Raw genomic sequence first — 18,512 nt, forward strand, 5'->3', positions numbered from 1 at the left:
TAACTGACCTATTGCTGTTAAAGATCAAATAATGGTCAGCATCTTGTGTAAAAACATACTTAGAGAAATAATGTATTCTGTAGTGTCTTCACCAGTATCAACTGCCATTTTTGGTCAAAACTCATTTACTGGCTTTTCAAATACAAGATTCAGTTAATATCACATCTGTATACATCGGAGTGGTGTTTTTTTCTGCCAGGTATATCCATCATCACGAATGATGACGTGGCCGGTGCACACGTGTAAACATGAATTGTAGAAAAGGGAAAGAGAAGGAAAGGGAAAGGATTGATGGGAAACTGTGATGGCTAGCCACATGGGGCACTGTGGTAAGGTAAAGACGGAAGATGAAAATTTGTGCCGGACCAGGACTCGAACCTAGATTTACCACTTCTAATGAGCAACTGCCTTAACTGCTTCAGGCAGCTGGACAAGATCCCCGACTGATTCAAATTTCCAACTTACTGCACGCTGCAATGCACAGTCCCTTGCCTGTTAAACACTATACTTGCACATTTTGGTTCCCGTGGGAGTCTGGACGATATTTGTGCATTGGCACTGGAACAAACATTGAGGAGCTGTTAACCTCTTTTTCAGAAATGTATATATCTGATTAGTGTCTGTTCTGTCAGATAGTTCAGATGACTCCTTGATGTTCGTTTTAGTACAACTGCACAAATATTGTCTAAACTCTTATGGGAATCAGGATTTGCGAGCAGAGAGTTTAATGGATGAGCGATGCTGCACTGCACTGTGTGATAAGTTGTAAATTTGAGTCAGTCACTGACTGTGTCCGGATGACCCAAGCAGTTAAAGTGACTGCTCATTATAAGTGGTAAATCAAGATTTGAGTCCCAGTCCAGCACAAATTCTCAACTTCTGCCACTACATTATCACAACACCCTGTGCAGCTATCTGTTACGATATCTCACCCATCCTTTCCCCTTCCTACATTTCACATCTAATTATATTCTCTGCAGTAAAGTGTTGTGTTTCCAACAACATCAAGCCAATAGGCAAAGCCCATGAAGGCGATCAAAAGCCGACTTGCATAATTTGACAATTTTAGAGCATCAATTAGCACTCAATATAAGGCAGATGTTTATCCAGTCCTGTGTACAGCAGGGAAGTTGGCTAGGTCATCAGGGGGGCAGTTCTGTTTTAAGATCGATTTAGCTGTCACATACCTGCAACTACCTTATGCAGAATGAAAGTGCTTTGTGGTAATCGATGCATCCTTTGCTTTATATCAATATAATAAGCTACCTTTAGCTGTTACAAGCAATCCCGCAGTAATTCAAGAACACTTACAGCAACAGGAGTACCACAAGCTGTGAACTATTTAGATGACAATATATTCACTGGGTCTACCCTGGAGCAGCACATCAAGAATTCTATCTACATCTACATCTACATGGATAATCTCCAAATCACATTTAAGTGCCTGGCAGAGGGTTCATTGAACCACCTTCACAATTCTATATTATTCCAATCTCGTATAGCGTGCGGAAAGAATGAACACCTGTATCTTTCTGTACGAGCTCGGATTTCCCTTATTTTATCGTGGTGATCCTTCCTGCCTATGTAGGTCGGTGTCAACAAAATATTTTCACATTTGGAGGAGAAAATTGGTTATTGGAATTTCGTGAGAAGATTCTGTCTCAACGAAAAATGCCTTTCTTTTAATGATTTCCAGCCCAAATCCTGTATCATTTCGGTGACACTCACTCTCATATTTCGCAATAATACAAAACGTGCTGCCTTTCTTTGAACTTTTTCGATGTACTCCATCAGTCCTATCTGGTAAGGATCCCACACCACACAATAGTATTCCAATAGAGGACAGACAAGTGTAGTGTAGGCAGTCTCCTTAGTCGGTCTGTTACATTTTCTAAGTGTCTTGCCAATAAAACAGTCTTTGGTTAGCCTTCCCCGCAAGATTTTCTGTGTGTTCCTTCCAATTTAAGTTGTTCATAAATACCTAGGTATTTAGTTGAATTTACGGCTTTTAGATTAGACTGATTTATCGTGTAACCAAAGTTTAACGAGTTCCTTTTAGCATTCATGTGGATGACCTCAAACTTTTCGTTATTTAGGATCAACTGCCACTTTTCGCACCATTTAGATATCTTTCCTAAATCATTTTGCCGTTTGTTTTGATCTTCTGAAGACTTTATTAGTCGATAAATGACAGCGTCGTCTGCAAACAACCAAAGACATCTTCTCATATTGTCTCCCAAATTGTTTAGTTATAGATAAGGAACAGCAAAGGCCCTATAACACTACCTTGGGGAATGTCAGAAATCACTTCTGTTTTACTTGATGACTTTCCATCAACAGCTGCAAACTGTGATCTCTCTGACAGGGAATCACAAATTCAGTCACATAACTGAGACGATATTCCATAAGCACGCAATTTCACTACAAGCCGCTTGTGTGGTACCGAGTCAAAAGCCTTCCAAAAATACAGAATTGATCTGAAATCCCTTGTCAATAGCACTCAACACTTCATGTCAACAAAGAGCAAGTTGTGTGTCACAGGAATGATGTTTTCTAAACCCATGTTGACTGTGTATCAATAGACCGTTTTCTTCAAGGTAATTCACAATGTTCGAAAACAATATATGTTCTAACATCCTGCTGCATATCGACATTAACGATATGGGCCTGTAATTTAGTGGATTATTCCTATTGCCTTTTTTGACTTGTGCAACTTTCCAGTCTTTAGGTATGGATCTTTCGTCGAGCGAATGGTTGTATATGACTGCTAAGTATGGAGCTACTGCATCAGCAAACTCCAAAAGGAACCTAATTGGTATACAGTCTGGACCAGAAGACTTGCTTTTATTAAGTGATTTAAGTTGCTTCACTACTCCGAGGATATTTACTTCTACGTTACTCATCTTTGGATTTTCCGCCAGGTTTTGAGACAAAGTTTCATTGTGGAAACTGTTATAAATATCTCGCATTGAAGTCCGCGCTAAATTTCGAGCTTCTGTAAAAGATCGCCAATCTTGGGGATTATGCGTCTGTTTAAATTTGGCATGTTTGTTTCATTGTTTCTGCAACAGTGTTCTAACCCGTTCTGTGTACCAAGGAGGATCAGCTCTGTCGTTTGTTAATTTATTTGGTATAAATCTCTCAATTGCTGCTGATCCTATTTCTTTGAATTTAAGCCACATCTGGTCTACACTTAAATTATTAATCTGGAATGAGTGGATATTGTCTCTCAAGAAGGCGTCAAATTAATTTTTATCTGCTTTTTTGATTAGGTATATTTTTCGCTTATTTTTCTAGGATTATGAGATTACAATATTCAACCTCGCTACGACAACCCTGTGTTTACTAATCCCTGAATCAGTTTTGATGCTCCTTATTAACTCAGGATTATTTGTTGCTAAGAGGTCAAGTGTGTTTTCACAACCGTTTACTATTCGCGTGGGCTCATGAACTAACTGCTCGAAATAATTTTCAGATAATGTGTTTAGGACGATTTCGGTTTATATTTTATGTGTACCTCTGGAATTGAACATGTATTTTTGCCAACATATCGAGGGTAAATTAAAGTCACCACCACCAACTATTATCGTATGAGTCGGGTACGCGTTTGAAATCAAACTCAAGTTTTCTACAAACCTTTCAGCAACTGTTTCATCTGAATTGGGGGGTCGGTACAAGGATCCAATTATTATTTTATTCCAGTTGCCAACAATGTCCTCTGTCCATACTAACTCACAGGAAGTATCTACTTCAATTTCGCGACAAGTTAAACTACTTCTGACAGCAACAAACACACCACCGCCAAGTGTGTTTAGCCTATCGATTCGAAACACCGTTAGGTTCTTCGCAAAAATTTCAGCCTTGCTTATATCCGGCTTTAGCCAGCCTTCAGTGCGTGTAACGAGTTGAGCATCAGTGCTTTCTATTAGCGCTTGGAGCTCTGGTACTTTCCCAACACAGCTACGACAATTTACAACTGTTATACCAATGGTTCCTGTATCTATGTTCTTCCTGTGTTCAGCCTGCACCCTTTGTGACTGAAGCCCTTCTTGTGTTTTCCCGAGACCCTCTAACCTAAAAAACCACCCATTCCACGCCACGCAGCTCCTGCTACCCGTGTAGTTGACTCCTGCGTATAGTGGACACCTGACCTATTCAGCGGAACCCGAAACCCAACCACTGTTTGGCGCAAATTGAGGAATCTGGAATCTGTAGCCTACACGGTCGCAGAACCGTCTGAGCCTCTGATTCAGCAGCTATTTTATAGACTTATAATTAGTGGGATCAAGTGTAAATAAAGTAAGCATATATTTTTTTCCCAACAGATCACTCAATAACTTAAAACATATACTAAGCAACGATGCTCTCAGGCCCACATAACAACATTTGACACTCTCTCTGTGCCCAAAGTTTTGAAGGAGTTCTTGAAAAGATAAATTACTATGCAAATTTATACAGAAAGCAGCACAGACGTAAAATCACCCCAACTGGCTTCGAAGATAAGGGTGTCAGATTTCGGAGGGCTGGCCTTTGTCACGAAGTATTAATGAGGCTAAAAGAAATGCTGAGACACCTGCTCCTTGCCTGGCCACATATGCACCAGGAATGTGAAAGATTTTTGCGATTGGTGATAGATGGTGTTTTATTATGTAATCAACCTGACGGCATGGAACAACTGATTGCACCTGTGGAATAGGTAATTATAGGCACTGGCTACCATTTATAATATCAATTACTCCATGCTTTCTTATATGAAACAAAATTCTACCAGGCCATGGACAAATTGCTAATTTCACTTTTTGGCTTTCAACCAAACTTATATCACAACGCGTCACAACAATTACAGCACTGAGAGCTGTTTTTGTGCATTATCATTATGAGATTCGCTATTGACCCACTCATCAAGACACCATCTCCTTATTATGTCTACTGATGGGTCCTGATCAATAGTTCAACAAGCAAGAGGCATTTTGTTTCCTGCTAGCTGAAGACATTAGTTCTCTGTGATGGCTTGGGAAGTGAGTAGACTAGCAAATCATGAACCCACACTCTGCAATGTAGTACAACAAGTGCAGTTTGTTTGGGTGGAGTATTTGCTACAATCCATAGAACTGAAGCTACAGACCTCTTTTTTGATGCACAAGTGATTGTTTCATCTGGGGGTACTTCTACTGGCCACAGAACAGTCTTGAGTGCCGGGTTTTGATCCTGGCTGCACTCTGGCCTCACATCAGTAAGTTAAATGACGCACACTGAGGGAAGTCGTATATGAAGGCACTGACAAGGCTTCATATATAAGTGACTGGATATTAATGCTGACAATAAGCAGGCAGTCCATACTTACCAAACATGCATGTGAAATTAACGTGATGTGGCACACTATTTCTCTTCATGGCCTATTTCAGATCAGACAAGGGACAGCTTGTGCATTGACTTTGCACCCCTATTTAAGGGTCTTAAGTCTTTCGTTCTTGTGGATGTTATCGTCATCTTTGCATGCATGTTCATGGACACTATGTTATTGCTTGTTGAGGACATTCTCTCTAACTTCCCATGTGTTGCCTGAAAGTCATGAGTAGGTGCCTCAAAAATTCGTATTTTGCAATAAATTTGAATACAGATGTGAATTCATCTTAAAATGTGAAAAAAGCAAAATTTTCTAATAGGCGCTATTTCATAGTGAACTGCATCCAGATTAACTATTTTATCAGAGATAAACTGAAATAACTTTATTTACTCCATATAAAAATCAAAGATGCAACAAATTTTCAGTTACTATACTGCACATCATCATCTTGTGAAGCCCAATTTGGAAAGATAATGAGCATAAGAATATGTCTGCAAAATAAAAAGTACAAGAACGCAATGCAACAATGCTGTGGTGTAATATCAGTTGTGGGCTGTTGAATGGTGTGTATAAAATATATACCACGTAATGCAATGTAGTACTCAACTGTGGGACCTAGCATCTTTTAACAAAGAAACAAATACATTTGTCTGCTAGCCTAAGTTTAAAAATTGGTATCATGCATACATATTTAATGGTCAAAGTTTTAGGGAGCATTTGTTTTGAACTGTGGTTCCATCAAATGGTGGTACTGGTTGGGTCTGAACCACCAAGTTTATGACACTACCAACCTAAGGAAGTAATTGTTTGATAGCCGTTACTGAATGTGTTGTGTTTCGTGTATTGTTCGTTGTTTTCTTTTATTATTTTCAAATGAGAGAACAAACTAATGCTGGCCCATCACAGAATTTGATTATGACCCTCACAACATCAAAAGGAAAGACAAAACGCATAACATGGGTGTAAGCGATTGCCCTGCTAGAAAGCAGGGTCATGTTTCCCCGCTTCGCTACTCACCCCTCAGGAAGTCATAATTTGCTTACTCTCATGGCCAGCTGCCAGTTCGTCAACACTCTGCAACACAGCAACTGACAAACAAAACCTTTCAATGTATTTTGATTGTGATGAAATTTTACCCCTAACATGTAAATAGTTATCTTTGTTTCCACTACCATGCCAAGTGCCTTGTCTGTTCTATCTGTAGTGTTGTCAAGTGTGGGTAACATGGCTATGAATGCTCACAAAAGGTCAAAATTAATATCCTGTAGATTATTGAACTGGGTTGGGAAAGAAAAAAATGCAGAGAAATACTTTAAATAGGAGAAGTACTCAGTTTACTGGTCGGAAAATGTTCTTGCTTCTCAACAGAAACAACAATTTCTTGAAAGTGTAGACAGAGCTGAAAACAGAAAACAAGCCAAAAAGCTCCCCAATCACCAAAAAGTTATTGCAAAACACTAAGGCTTTGTCTTCAGGCACGCTGAGTGGCAACCTTAAATTGTACAGGTAAATCCTTTTTTTAAAAAAAAGCCTATTTGAATTTTGCCAAAATAGATGCAAATTTTGACAAAAATAGATCCTACATTTGCAGGTCACATCCGACTACGATGTCGGCACTAAAGTTGAGTCAGCCTAAGATGCTCCCTGACAGCTACAGTGGGCTTAGCATGGCAGATTTGTATGCCTGGCTCCATCAGTCACATAACATGATTTTTTAAATGGCTCTACAGCAATGCCTCAGTGTTGTCACAACACTATTGTGGCTAATGCAGCCGTTTACTTCTGAAAGCAAGGATAGTTTCATAAATTTTAAATGCGACTTTTGGCAGTGCTGATTTTTCACCTCTTAATGGAAAATAAGGGTTTGCAATTCTCTTTCATAATTCAGAACCTGAAAAATTGGCATTCTGCAATAAATGCAAATATGAATGTGAACTCTGCCTCAAAATGCAAAACTGTCTAATTCCCACTATTTCATAGCGATTTGTATACTGATGAACTTTTTTTTCAGTAACTGTTTGAAACTATTTTATTTTCTGCACAATATCGAAAACATAACTAGTTTTTGGTTACTGACACTACACACCACTTGATGAAGCCCAATATGAAAAGGTAATGAGTGTAACAACATGGTTTAAAAAACGTGCATGAACGCAATAATGTATCTGTATGCTCAATGCTCAGGTGTCATGCCAACTATGGGTCACTGAATGGTCTGTATAAGACAAACACTGTGTAATACAATGAACATGGCAACATAGTACTCAGTCATGGGACCTAGCATTTTACAACAAAGAAGTGCACATGCTTGTTCATTAAATAAAGTTCAAAAGTTGGTAGAATGTGTGCACACTTCTAATGAGGCAGTTTCAGGTGGCAGGTGTTTAAGCTGTAATTGCACTAAATACCACTAGAGGTCAGTTCCACCCTCCTTTGTTTGGCCTGACCTACCTCATTTACAACACTCTGCCAACTTCAATAACCAGTTGTGCAATAGCCATTAAAAAATGCTTTGTGCTGTGCATTGCTTGTTGTTTTCTTATTTTGAAATGTGTGAAAAGACAAATAGTGGTCCATCAGAGATTTTGATTATAGCCCTCACAACATCAGTCGGTATCAGTGAATCCTGTGATAAAGTATCATTTCTGCTTTTGAGAACACAGATGTAGGCTGCTGACATGCAAGAGGGAGGTGGGCTAGTTTCCTCGCACTGCTTCTCTTCCTTCTGGTAATCGAAATTCTTTTTTATCAACACCTGAGGCTGTCTGCCAGTATACAGTTTCTGACCCTGCATTACAGCAACTAAAATAGAAAACCTGTCACCGTATTTCGACCTCATCGGAATTCTTCCCCTAACGTGCGAATAGAGTTATTTCCAGCTCCACTCCTACACTAAGTTCCTTGCCGGTTTTATCGATAACACTGTTAAGTGTGGGTTGCACAGCTACAAATGCCCACAAAAGGTTGAAATTAATACTCTGGAGGTTTTGTTGTTATCAAATTGGATGCAGAATGAAAAATAATGTTGAGAAACACCTTAAATAAGAGAGACATTCAGTTCACCGGTGCGAAAATGCTGCTGCTTCTCAACAGAACATTTATTGAACACTTAAGTATAGCCAAAAGAAGAAATAAAGGCCATTTCACATTTCAGGGAAGGGGAAGCGAACCGTTGAAGGTTTTTGCAAAAAGTTCCCCAATCACCACTTCTTTTAACAGCCACTTTCACACCAACCACCAATGTAGCAATGCAACCTGTTAAATTTGTTTCTAACCATTCTCTCTCTCTCTCTCTCTCTCTCTCTCTCTCTCTCTCTCACACACACACACACACACACACACACACACACACACACACATTCTTGCCAATTGTCAAAAATAGATGCTACATTTTCTGGTCCCTACTCATAATTTTATAGCTTTGATGAGTGAATTTTCCTTTAGGTGGATATGAACAGAAAATTATAAACTGGAAAAAATGTTTTGGTTACATGTCTCTATAGGCGTGGTAAGAATGGCATGAAAAAAAAAAAAGAATATTAAGTACATAATTTACTCACAGAAATGTCAAAGATTGCAACACTAATTTCAGTAAATCCTAAATCATTCACAGGTCCACCAAGTACTACAAACAACAGGCGAAGGTCATCAGAAACATCTGCCGACAGAACTGTGCATGGTTCTCCTCCGGTTACACTCTCCTGAATATCCAGATGACCACAGGGAAACAGCCCAAAGACGCTCATGTGCAACTGCCCTCCTTCCAGACCCACCAACAGGAGGTTAATGTGCTCCTGATCAAGTACCTACAGCAAGATACACTATTAATGACACAAGAAACCACAAACAGGTGACAAAAAACATCATCAATTTTATGAAACAAAACTTGCATTGAAAACAGAACATGTTAACATTCACATGAGGCACAGCATTGCAAACTGAAAGAAAGCTGCCATCTTCTGGCTATTTTTAAAGCATTTGTAATGTTAATTTTCGAGAGCATCAACAAGGATATTAAGACTGTGAGAATAAATTACACAGTGCATCAAAAACCAAAGACAAAATATTCTTTTCTTAAGCTGTTCTTGTAACTCTAATCACAAAGTAATGGTAATTTGTCTTTCCTTGTAGCTGTATTAATAAGACTGTATTGTGTTAAGCCATTTCAAAATAATTTTTATGCAACACTAAAATTTATATACAGCATGTGCTCCTAATGACATCAAACACACAAATTACACAAAAAGTTTGAAATGAGCTCCTATTCCATGTTGTTGTTGTTGTTGTTGTTGTTGTTGTTGTTGTTTTCAGTCCTGAGACTGGTTTGATGCAGCTCTCAATGCTACTCTATCCTGTGCAAGCTTCTTCATCTCCCAGTACTTACTGCAACCTACATCCTTCTGAATCTGCTTAGTGTATTCATCTCTTGGTCTCCCTCTATGATTTTTACCCTCCAATGCTAAATTTGTGATCCCTTGATGCCTCAGAACATGTCCTACCAACCGGTCTCTTTTTCTTGTCAAGTTGTGCCACAAACTCCTCTTCCCCCCAATTCTATTCAATACCTCATCATTAGCTATGTGATCTACCCATCTAATCTTCAGCATTCTTCTGTAGCACCACATTTCGAAAGCTTCTATTCTCTCCTTGTCCAAACTATTTATCGTCCATGTTTCACTTCCATACATGGCTACACTCCATACAAATACTTTCAAAAACGACTTCGTGACACTTAAATCTATACTCGATGTTAACAAATTTCTCTTCTTCAGAAACACTTTCCTTGCCATTGCCAGTCTACATTTTATATCCTCTCTACTTCGACCATCATCAGTTATTTTGCTCCCCAAATAGTAAAACTCCTTTACTACTTTAAGTGTCTCATCTCCTAATCTAATTCCCTCAGCATCACCTGATTTAATTCGACATTCCATCATCCTAGTTTTGCTTGTGTTGATGTTCATCTTATATCCTCCTTTCAAGACACTGTCCATTCTGTTCAACTGCTCTTCCCAGTCCTTTGCTGTCTCTGACAGAATTACAATGTCATTGGCGAACCTCAAAGTTTTTATTTCTTCTCCATGGATTTTAATACCTATTCTGAATTTTTCTTTTGTCTCCTTTACTGCTTGCTCAATATACAGATTGAATAACATCGGGGACAGGCTACAACCCTGTCTCACTCCCTTCCCAACCACTGCTTCCCTTTCATGTCTCTCGAGTCTGTGAGGACCAGCCGTGAGTCGTGCTTTAGTAGCTCAGATGGTAGAGCACTTGCCCGCGAAACGCAAAGGTCCCGAGTTCGAGTCTTGGTCGGGCACACAGTTTTAATCTGCCAGGAAGTTTCATATCAGCGCACACTCCGCTGCAGAGTGAAAATCTCATTCTGGAAACATCCCCCTGGCTGTGGCTAAGCCATGTCTCTGCAGTATCCTTTCTTTCAGGAGTGCTAGTTCTGCAAGGTTCACAGGAGAGCTTCTGTAAAGTTTGGAAGGTAGGAGTTGAGATGCTGGCAGAAGTAAAGCTGTGAGGGCCGGCTGTGAGTCGTGCTTCGGTAGCTCAGATGATAGAGCACTTGCCCGCGAAAGGCAAAGGTCCCGAGTTCGAGTCTAGGTCGGGCACACAGTTTTAATCTGCCAGGAAGTTTCATATCAGCGCACACTCCGCTGCAGAGTGAAAATCTCATTCTGGCATCCCCAAATTGCCAGGGTGTATGGGAGGGTTTTTGTGTGTGGAAGGGACGATGTCTGTTGAAATGCAGGTACTGTTGGTGGTTGGTAGGCTTAATGGAGACAGAAGTGTGAATGGAGCCATCAGAGAAGTGGCACACTGGTTTGAGGAGGAACAAGTGAAGAGGATGGGAGAGAAGGCATTGAGGTTGTGAACGAATGGGGGTAGGGTGTCCTGGCCCTGGGTCCAGATGATGGAGATATCAATGAACCTGAACTAGACCAGGAGTTTGGGGTTTTGGGTGGCTAGGAAGGTTTGCTCTAGACAGCCGATAAACAGGTAGGCATAAGAGAATGCCATGAGGGTGCACATGGCTGTATCATGAATTTGTTTGTGAACTTTCCCTTCGTGTAAGGACATAGTAAAGTGTATGAGGAATGAGGCTGTGGGTTTGGAGTCTGAAGGACATTGGGAGAGGCAGTGTTCAATAGTGACAAGACCATGGGCATGAGGAATGCTGGTGTGTACGGAAATGGCATCAACACTGACGAGTAGGGATCCAGGAGGTACAGGGGTGGGGCGATGGATTAGAGTCAGTGAAGCAAGTGATTGGTATCTTCTCTCTCCTGAATCCATTTCCCTCATCACCCCATCATCTACATGCTCCCCAAAAATACTGGAGCCCTGTTGTAGCTCATTATTGTGGTCCCACTAAAAGAATTTTGGCCCTCATTGTCCAAAATCTAGCCTCCCACATCAAAATTTATAGCATTGTGATTTTTCTGTCTATTACAGCATACTCTGCAAAAATCCTTATGAAACTTTCGATGTTGTCTCCTAGGCCATTTATACATGTTCTGAAAAGTCGTGGTTCTATAACCCTCCCTTGGCATATGCCTGAAGTTACTTTTATGTCTGAAGACTTTCCATTGAGAATGACATCTTGTGATATGCATGCCCGTATTCATCTTATGCACAATATGCAAGGAATAGGAATATAGCATAATATATCAAATGAAATTACATGTCAAAATATTTAAAATTTGATTACACTGTACACTGTCTGTACTGTTTGAACTTCCCTGAGTCACTTTGCTCATGTACATTTCTTCCTATTAAATAGAAGACATATTTTGTTTGAGATATACTTCTTGAACATGGCAAGTAACATTGTCCAAGTCTCTAGGTGATTATCATGTATCAGAATTGTGGCAGCTGTCCAGGCAGCAATGGTAACAAGGGGATGACCTAGAATTCAACATAGTCTCTCAACCAAAAATGCTAAATGAAATGAAATTCCATACAAGGAAATTTTTAGGTAAATGTAATAACAAAAATTTTCAGTTGGTAGAAGTAGTATCTGAACACTGCATAAAGACACAAAAGCACCATCGTATGGCCTGAAAGATTCCTTGCCAAATATAACAGAATTTGGAACGGACTACAGCCTTCTCCCATTACTTGCCAATACAAATTAAGTGACAGTTTGCCTGCCAAATGTTCTATACAAATGCACTGAGCTTGAATCTGCTCAACATCATTCCTAACACATGTTTTTTACCATATAAGCTAACAAAGAGTTCTAGGGGAGTGTACCATGGTATAAAATATTGCAACTTTGTTCAAAACTGCTTGGGTACAGTCCTGGACATCTAAGATTATGAAACATGACACACCACTTAGTGTAGTCTGTTTACATCTACCTCAGCACTTTCATTTTCATGGATTGTTTTTATGGTAGAAGAATGGAAAGTACTCATCAAAAAGGTGGTCAATATCATCTTCATTGAACACAACTCTGTGGGCAGGTAAGCCAAAGAAAAAGCCAATGACATAGCTGAAGTAGATTGCCTGTTGTTGTTGTTGTGGTCCTCAGTCCTGAGACTGGTTTGATGCAGCTCTCCATGCTACTCTATCCTGTGCAAGCTTCTTCATCTCCCAGTACCTACTGCAACCTACATCCTTCTGAATCTGCTTAGTGTATTCATCTCTTGGTCTCCCCCTACGATTTTTACCCTCCACGCTGCCCTCCAATACTAAATTGGTGATCCCTTGATGCCTCAGAACATGTCCTACCAAACGATCCCTCCTTCTGGCCAAGTTGTGCCACAAATTCCTCTTCTCCCCAATCCTATTCAGTACCTCCTCATTAGTTATGTGATCTACCCATCTAATCTTCAGCATTCTTCTGTAGCACCACATTTCGAAAGCTTCTATTCTCTTCTTGTCCAAACTATTTATCGTCCATGTTTCACTTCCATACATGGCTACACTCCATACAAATACTTTCAGAAATGACTTCCTAACACTTAAATCTATACACGATGTTAACAAATTTCTCTTCTTCAGAAACGCTTTCCTTGCCATTGCCAGTCTACATTTTATATCCTCTCTACTTCGACCATCATCAGTTATTTTGCTCCCCAAATAGCAAAACTCCTTTACTACTTTAAGTGTCTCATTTCCTAATGTAACACCCTCAACATCACCCGACTTAATTCGACTACATTCCATTATCCTCGTTTTGCTTTTGTTGATGTTCATCTTATATCCTCCCTTCAAGACACCATCCATTCCGTTCAACTGCTCTTCCAAGTCCTTTGCTGTCTCTGACAGAATTACAATGTCATCGGCGAACCTCAAAGTTTTTATTTCTTCTCCATGGATTTTAATACCTACCCCGAATTTTTCTTTTGTTTCCTTTACTGCTTGCTCAATATACAGATTGAATAACATCGGGGAGAGGCTACAACCCTGTCTTACTCCCTTCCCAACCACTGCTTCCCTTTCATGTCCCTCGACTCTTATAACTGCCATCTGCTTTCTGTACAAATTGTAAATAGCCTTTCGCTCCCTGTATTTTACCCCTGCCACCTTTAGAATTTGAAAGAGTGTATTCCAGTCAACATTGTCAAAAGCTTTCTCTAAGTCTACAAATGCTAGAAATGTAGGTTTGCCTTTCCTTAATCTTTCTTCTAAGATAAGTCGTAAGGTCAGTATTGCCTCACGTGTTCCAGTATTTCTACGGAATCCAAACTGATCTTCCCCGAGGTCGGCTTCTACTAGTTTTTCCATTCGTCTGTAAAGAATTCGTGTTAGTAGTTTGCAGCTGTGGCTTATTAAACTGATTGTGCGGTAATTTTCACATCTGTGAGCTCCTGCTTCCTTTGGGATTGGAATTATTATATTCTTCTTGAAGTCTGAGGGTATTTCGCCTGTCTCATACATCTTGCTCACCAGATGGTAGAGTTTTGTCAGGACTGGCTCTCCCAAGGCCGTCAGTAGTTCCAATGGAATGTTGTCTACTCCGGGGGCCTTGTTTCGACTCAGGTCTTTCAGTGCTCTGTCAAACTCTTCAAGCAGTATCGTATCTCCCATTTCATCTTCATCTACATCCTCTTCCATTTCCATAATATTGTCCTCAAGTACATCGCCCTTGTATAGACCCTCTATATACTCCTTCCACCTTTCGGCTTTCCCTTCTTTGCTTAGAACTGGGTTTCCATCTGAGCTCTTGATGTTCATACAAGTGGTTCTCTTATCTCCAAGTCTCTTTAATTTTCCTGTAGGCAGTATCTATCTTACCCCTGGTGAGATAAGCCTCTACATCCTTACATTTGTCCTCTAGCCATCCCTGTTTAGCCATTTTGCACTTCCTGTCGATCTCATTTTTGAGACGTTTGTATTCCTTTTTGCCTGCTTCATTTACTGCATTTTTATATTTTCTCCTTTGATCAATTAAATTCAGTATTTCTTCTGTTACCCAAGGATTTCTACTAGCCCTCGTCTTTTTACCCACTTGATCCTCTGCTGCCTTCACTACTTCATCCCTCAAAGCTACCCATTCTTCTTCTACTGTATTTCTTTCCCCCATTCCTGTCAATTGTTCCCTTATGCTCTCCCTGAAACTCTGTACAACCTCTGGTTCTTTCAGTTTATCCAGGTCCCATCTCCTTAAATTCCCACCTTTTTGCAGTTTCTTCAGTTTTAATCTACAGGTCATAACCAATAGATTGTGGTCAGAGTCCACATCTGCCCCTGGAAATGTCTTACAATTTAAAACCTGGTTCCTAAATCTCTGTCTTACCATTATATAATCTATCTGATACCTTTTAGTATCTCCAGGGTTCTTCCATGTATACAACCTTCTATCATGATTCTTAAACCAAGTGTTAGCTATGATTAAGTTGTGCTCTGTGCAAAATTCTACCAGGCGGCTTCCTCTTTCATTTCTTAGCCCCAATCCATATTCACCTACTACGTTTCCTTCTCTCCCTTTTCCTACACTTGAATTCCAGTCACCCATTACTATCAAATTGTCGTCTCCCTAGATTGCCTATCCTACAATTAAAAAATTGACTGACATTCCATGGCTTAAAATAACCCCACTACTGGAGCTTATGATGATTAAGCTTCAAAGCAGCTGCATTTATCTGCACAAATTTTATTACAATATTATTTACCTCAAATTTATCCTGCTGACAAGCACAAACTTTCTATTTCACAAAAGGTTTGGTGTAAACGAAAAGCGACATGGGTTTGCAAGCCAGTTCTTTTAATTACAAAATGTATATACAGCCACTTCAATTGCACAAAATTTTGTCAGTTGACCACAGTTTCGATTGCACTAGGGTAATCTTCATCAGAATAAAAAGTTACATGGAATCACACCATTGTTTAAAATGTCTGAGCACCATGCTGTGATTACATGTATTCCATGTAACTTTTTATTCAGAAGAAGATTGCCCTAGTACAATTGAAACCATGGTCAACTGACAAAATTTTCTGCAACCGAAGTGGCTGTATATGTGTTTTGTAATTAAATAGTGTACGGTTGCTGGATCACAGTCAATAAAATGTTTAAATTAAATTCTCACTGTACAGTGGAGTGTGCACTGATATGAAGCTTCCTGGCAGATTAAAACTGTGTGCCGGACTGAAACTCGAACTCGGGACCTTTGCCTTTCGCAGGCAAGTGCTCTACCAACTGAGCTACCCAAGCACGATTCACGCCCCGTCCTCACAGCTTTAATTCCGCCAGTACCTCGTCTCCTACCTTCCAAACTTCACAGAAGCTCTCCTGTAAAACTTGCAGAACAAACACTCCAGGAAGAAAGGAGCACTTGCCTGTGAAAGACAAAGGTCCCGAGTTCGAGTCTCGGTCCGGCACGCAGTTTTAATCTGCCAGGAAGTTTCAAAATGTTTAAAATTTCAACTTCTTTTAATGTCCAGCTAAGCATTGCCTGGAATATGTCACACAGAGTATCACTTGTGTTTGAGTGTTTGCTCTTGTATAGCAAACATATTTTAATCCACAATCTCAACCATTTACAAGGTATCAATGGCATTAACCTGTTATGAGGTGCATCCAGAAAGTAGGTTTCCCCATTTTTTAAAAACAAAGACAACATAGTTACATGAAAAACTTTACTGGCAACAGGTACAGCAATATTTGAGCTATTTTTCATCATAGTCACCAAAAAAATTGAGACACTTGTCATTTCATGAGCTCAACTTTTGTATTCCTGTGTCGCAGAAGTCTGCTGCCTGCGAATGGAACCAGTGTGTGACAGTCATCTTCAGCTCTTTGTCGTTGTCAAAATGTTGGCCAGAGGACAGCTATTTCCTGAGGTGCAAGAAAAGATAGAAACAATTGTGAGCAAGATCAGGACTGTATGCTGGATGCTCAAACATCTCCCAGCCAAACTTCTGCAAAACAGTTGCTGTATGCTGAGCCGTATGGGGATGAGCACTGTCACGGAGCAGCACGACACCTGCAGTATGCATTCCACGCCTTTTGTTCTGAATGGCACACCACAGTTTCTGTATTGTTTCACAGTAATTGTCAGTGTTCACCGTTTCACCTCTGGGCCAGAAGTGAACAAGCAGAATGCCCTTCCTATTCCAGAACATCATGCACATCACTTTCTGCACTGCCAGAGTCTGTTGGAATTTAGCCTTGACCGGAGATCCACTGTGATGGCAATGCATTTGCTGCTGTTTGGTTTCTGGTGTCAAGTGAGAAATTCATGTCTCATTGCCCGTGACAATCTTGTCAAGGAATTCGTTGCCATCATCATGATACTTCTGCAGAAATGTCAGTGCTGCTCCATACCATTTCACTTTGTGCTCAGGTGTCTGGCACACAATTTCTTGAACAGCAGGCACTTCATGACAATTTCATGCAACAAGGATCACAATATCTGTGGAATGTGGCTGCTGAGCTCCATAATCATGAAGCGACAGTTCTCCAGGTTGCGCTGCTGCACCAGTTCAACCAGATGATCACTGATGAGGGACAGTCGCCCACAACGCTTTTCATCATGGACATTTTGACAACCTTCACAAGAAAGCCTACACCAGCAATGCATCTTCTGTTTGCTCATGATGTTCTGCCTATAGACCTGACGATGAATTTTGACGGGCCCTATGTTTTGTGCATTATGGAACCTTATTACTGACCAAACCTCACAGGAGGTGGAAGAATGAATAAGAGACGCCATTTCAGGGCACTGCAGCGACGGTACTGACACCAGGCTAACCTGTCTAGCCAGCATTTGATTGGCATGTCATATATCTGTTGTGCACACACAATTTTCCTGGCTGAATATATCTGCTTTAAAGGGAACAACATTGGGAAACTTACTTTCTGGATGCGCCTCGTATATGACATGCTAGTAAAGAAGTAATAACATATAACCTTTTTGCAGTCCTCAGGATTATCGTCGACCACACAACCAGTGCCAGGGCCAAAGCTGCGGGAAAGAGAGGGCAGTTTTGGCAGGAATGGACTGCAATGTTTAATGGTAGAAGACTGAGGAGTTGTGCTGTCATCAGTTCCCTTCCTTCTGACATCTTTGGATTTCTCTCTCTCCTGGACCCATGAAATACATGTAACCTCTTTCTGAGTCTGTGTGGAATGTAATATTTCTTTGTTCTCCACATCCACCAAAAGTATTTCACCTGTGTCAAAAATTATCAAACAGCCTTTTTTTTTAACGCACATGTAGAGAACAAAAAACCGATAAGATTATAATGATAATAAATTACATTTAGTTATTGATTCAATATTTTCACATGGGTGAGTACTGACAAAATTTGCTTTTAGAATGTTTAGTGAAATTGGTATCTTCATGATTTATTTCTGTGTTAATAATTTCTCCTCAGCTTTGCATTTATTCACTATTCATTTATTCATTATACATTTATCATTTGCTTAGCACTTTGCTGCCCTGATTTCAGAACTGTAAAGCTTTTTCACTTTCACATACATTTCCTTGTTAGCATTACAACATTCCAATGGCGGATACATATAAGGGGGCGTGTAAGGCTGCTTGCATTGCCACCCGTGCCGCCCCTTCCAGTCAGCCCGCACGCTATTCATTCGTTTCTTTCGTCAGTCAACTCGACTGAATGAGTTATTGAATGTTGTAGTTTCCTACGTAGCACGTGCATCCGCGTCATCACATTTTATATGTTTCTGTCTGGCATACAG

General features: G+C 40.2%; 1 protein-coding gene across 11 annotated transcripts in view; it reads right to left on the reverse strand.

Moving 5' to 3' along the window:
• The window catches only part of LOC126095728 (anaphase-promoting complex subunit 4), a 135,818-nt gene that overhangs the window by 88,642 nt on the left and 28,664 nt on the right, over positions 1–18,512 (reverse strand). For all 11 annotated transcript variants that reach the window (XM_049910496.1, XM_049910491.1, XM_049910495.1 and 8 more), the window contains 2 exons: positions 17,718–17,980; positions 8,908–9,153 (listed from right to left, as the gene is read on the reverse strand). In XM_049910496.1, coding sequence (XP_049766453.1) covers positions 8,908–9,153; positions 17,718–17,980 — 509 coding nt within the window. The remainder of the gene's footprint in view (positions 1–8,907; positions 9,154–17,717; positions 17,981–18,512) is intronic.

The sequence above is a fragment of the Schistocerca cancellata genome, chromosome 8 (genome assembly GCF_023864275.1).
Source record: "Schistocerca cancellata isolate TAMUIC-IGC-003103 chromosome 8, iqSchCanc2.1, whole genome shotgun sequence".
NCBI lineage: Eukaryota > Metazoa > Arthropoda > Insecta > Orthoptera > Acrididae > Schistocerca > Schistocerca cancellata.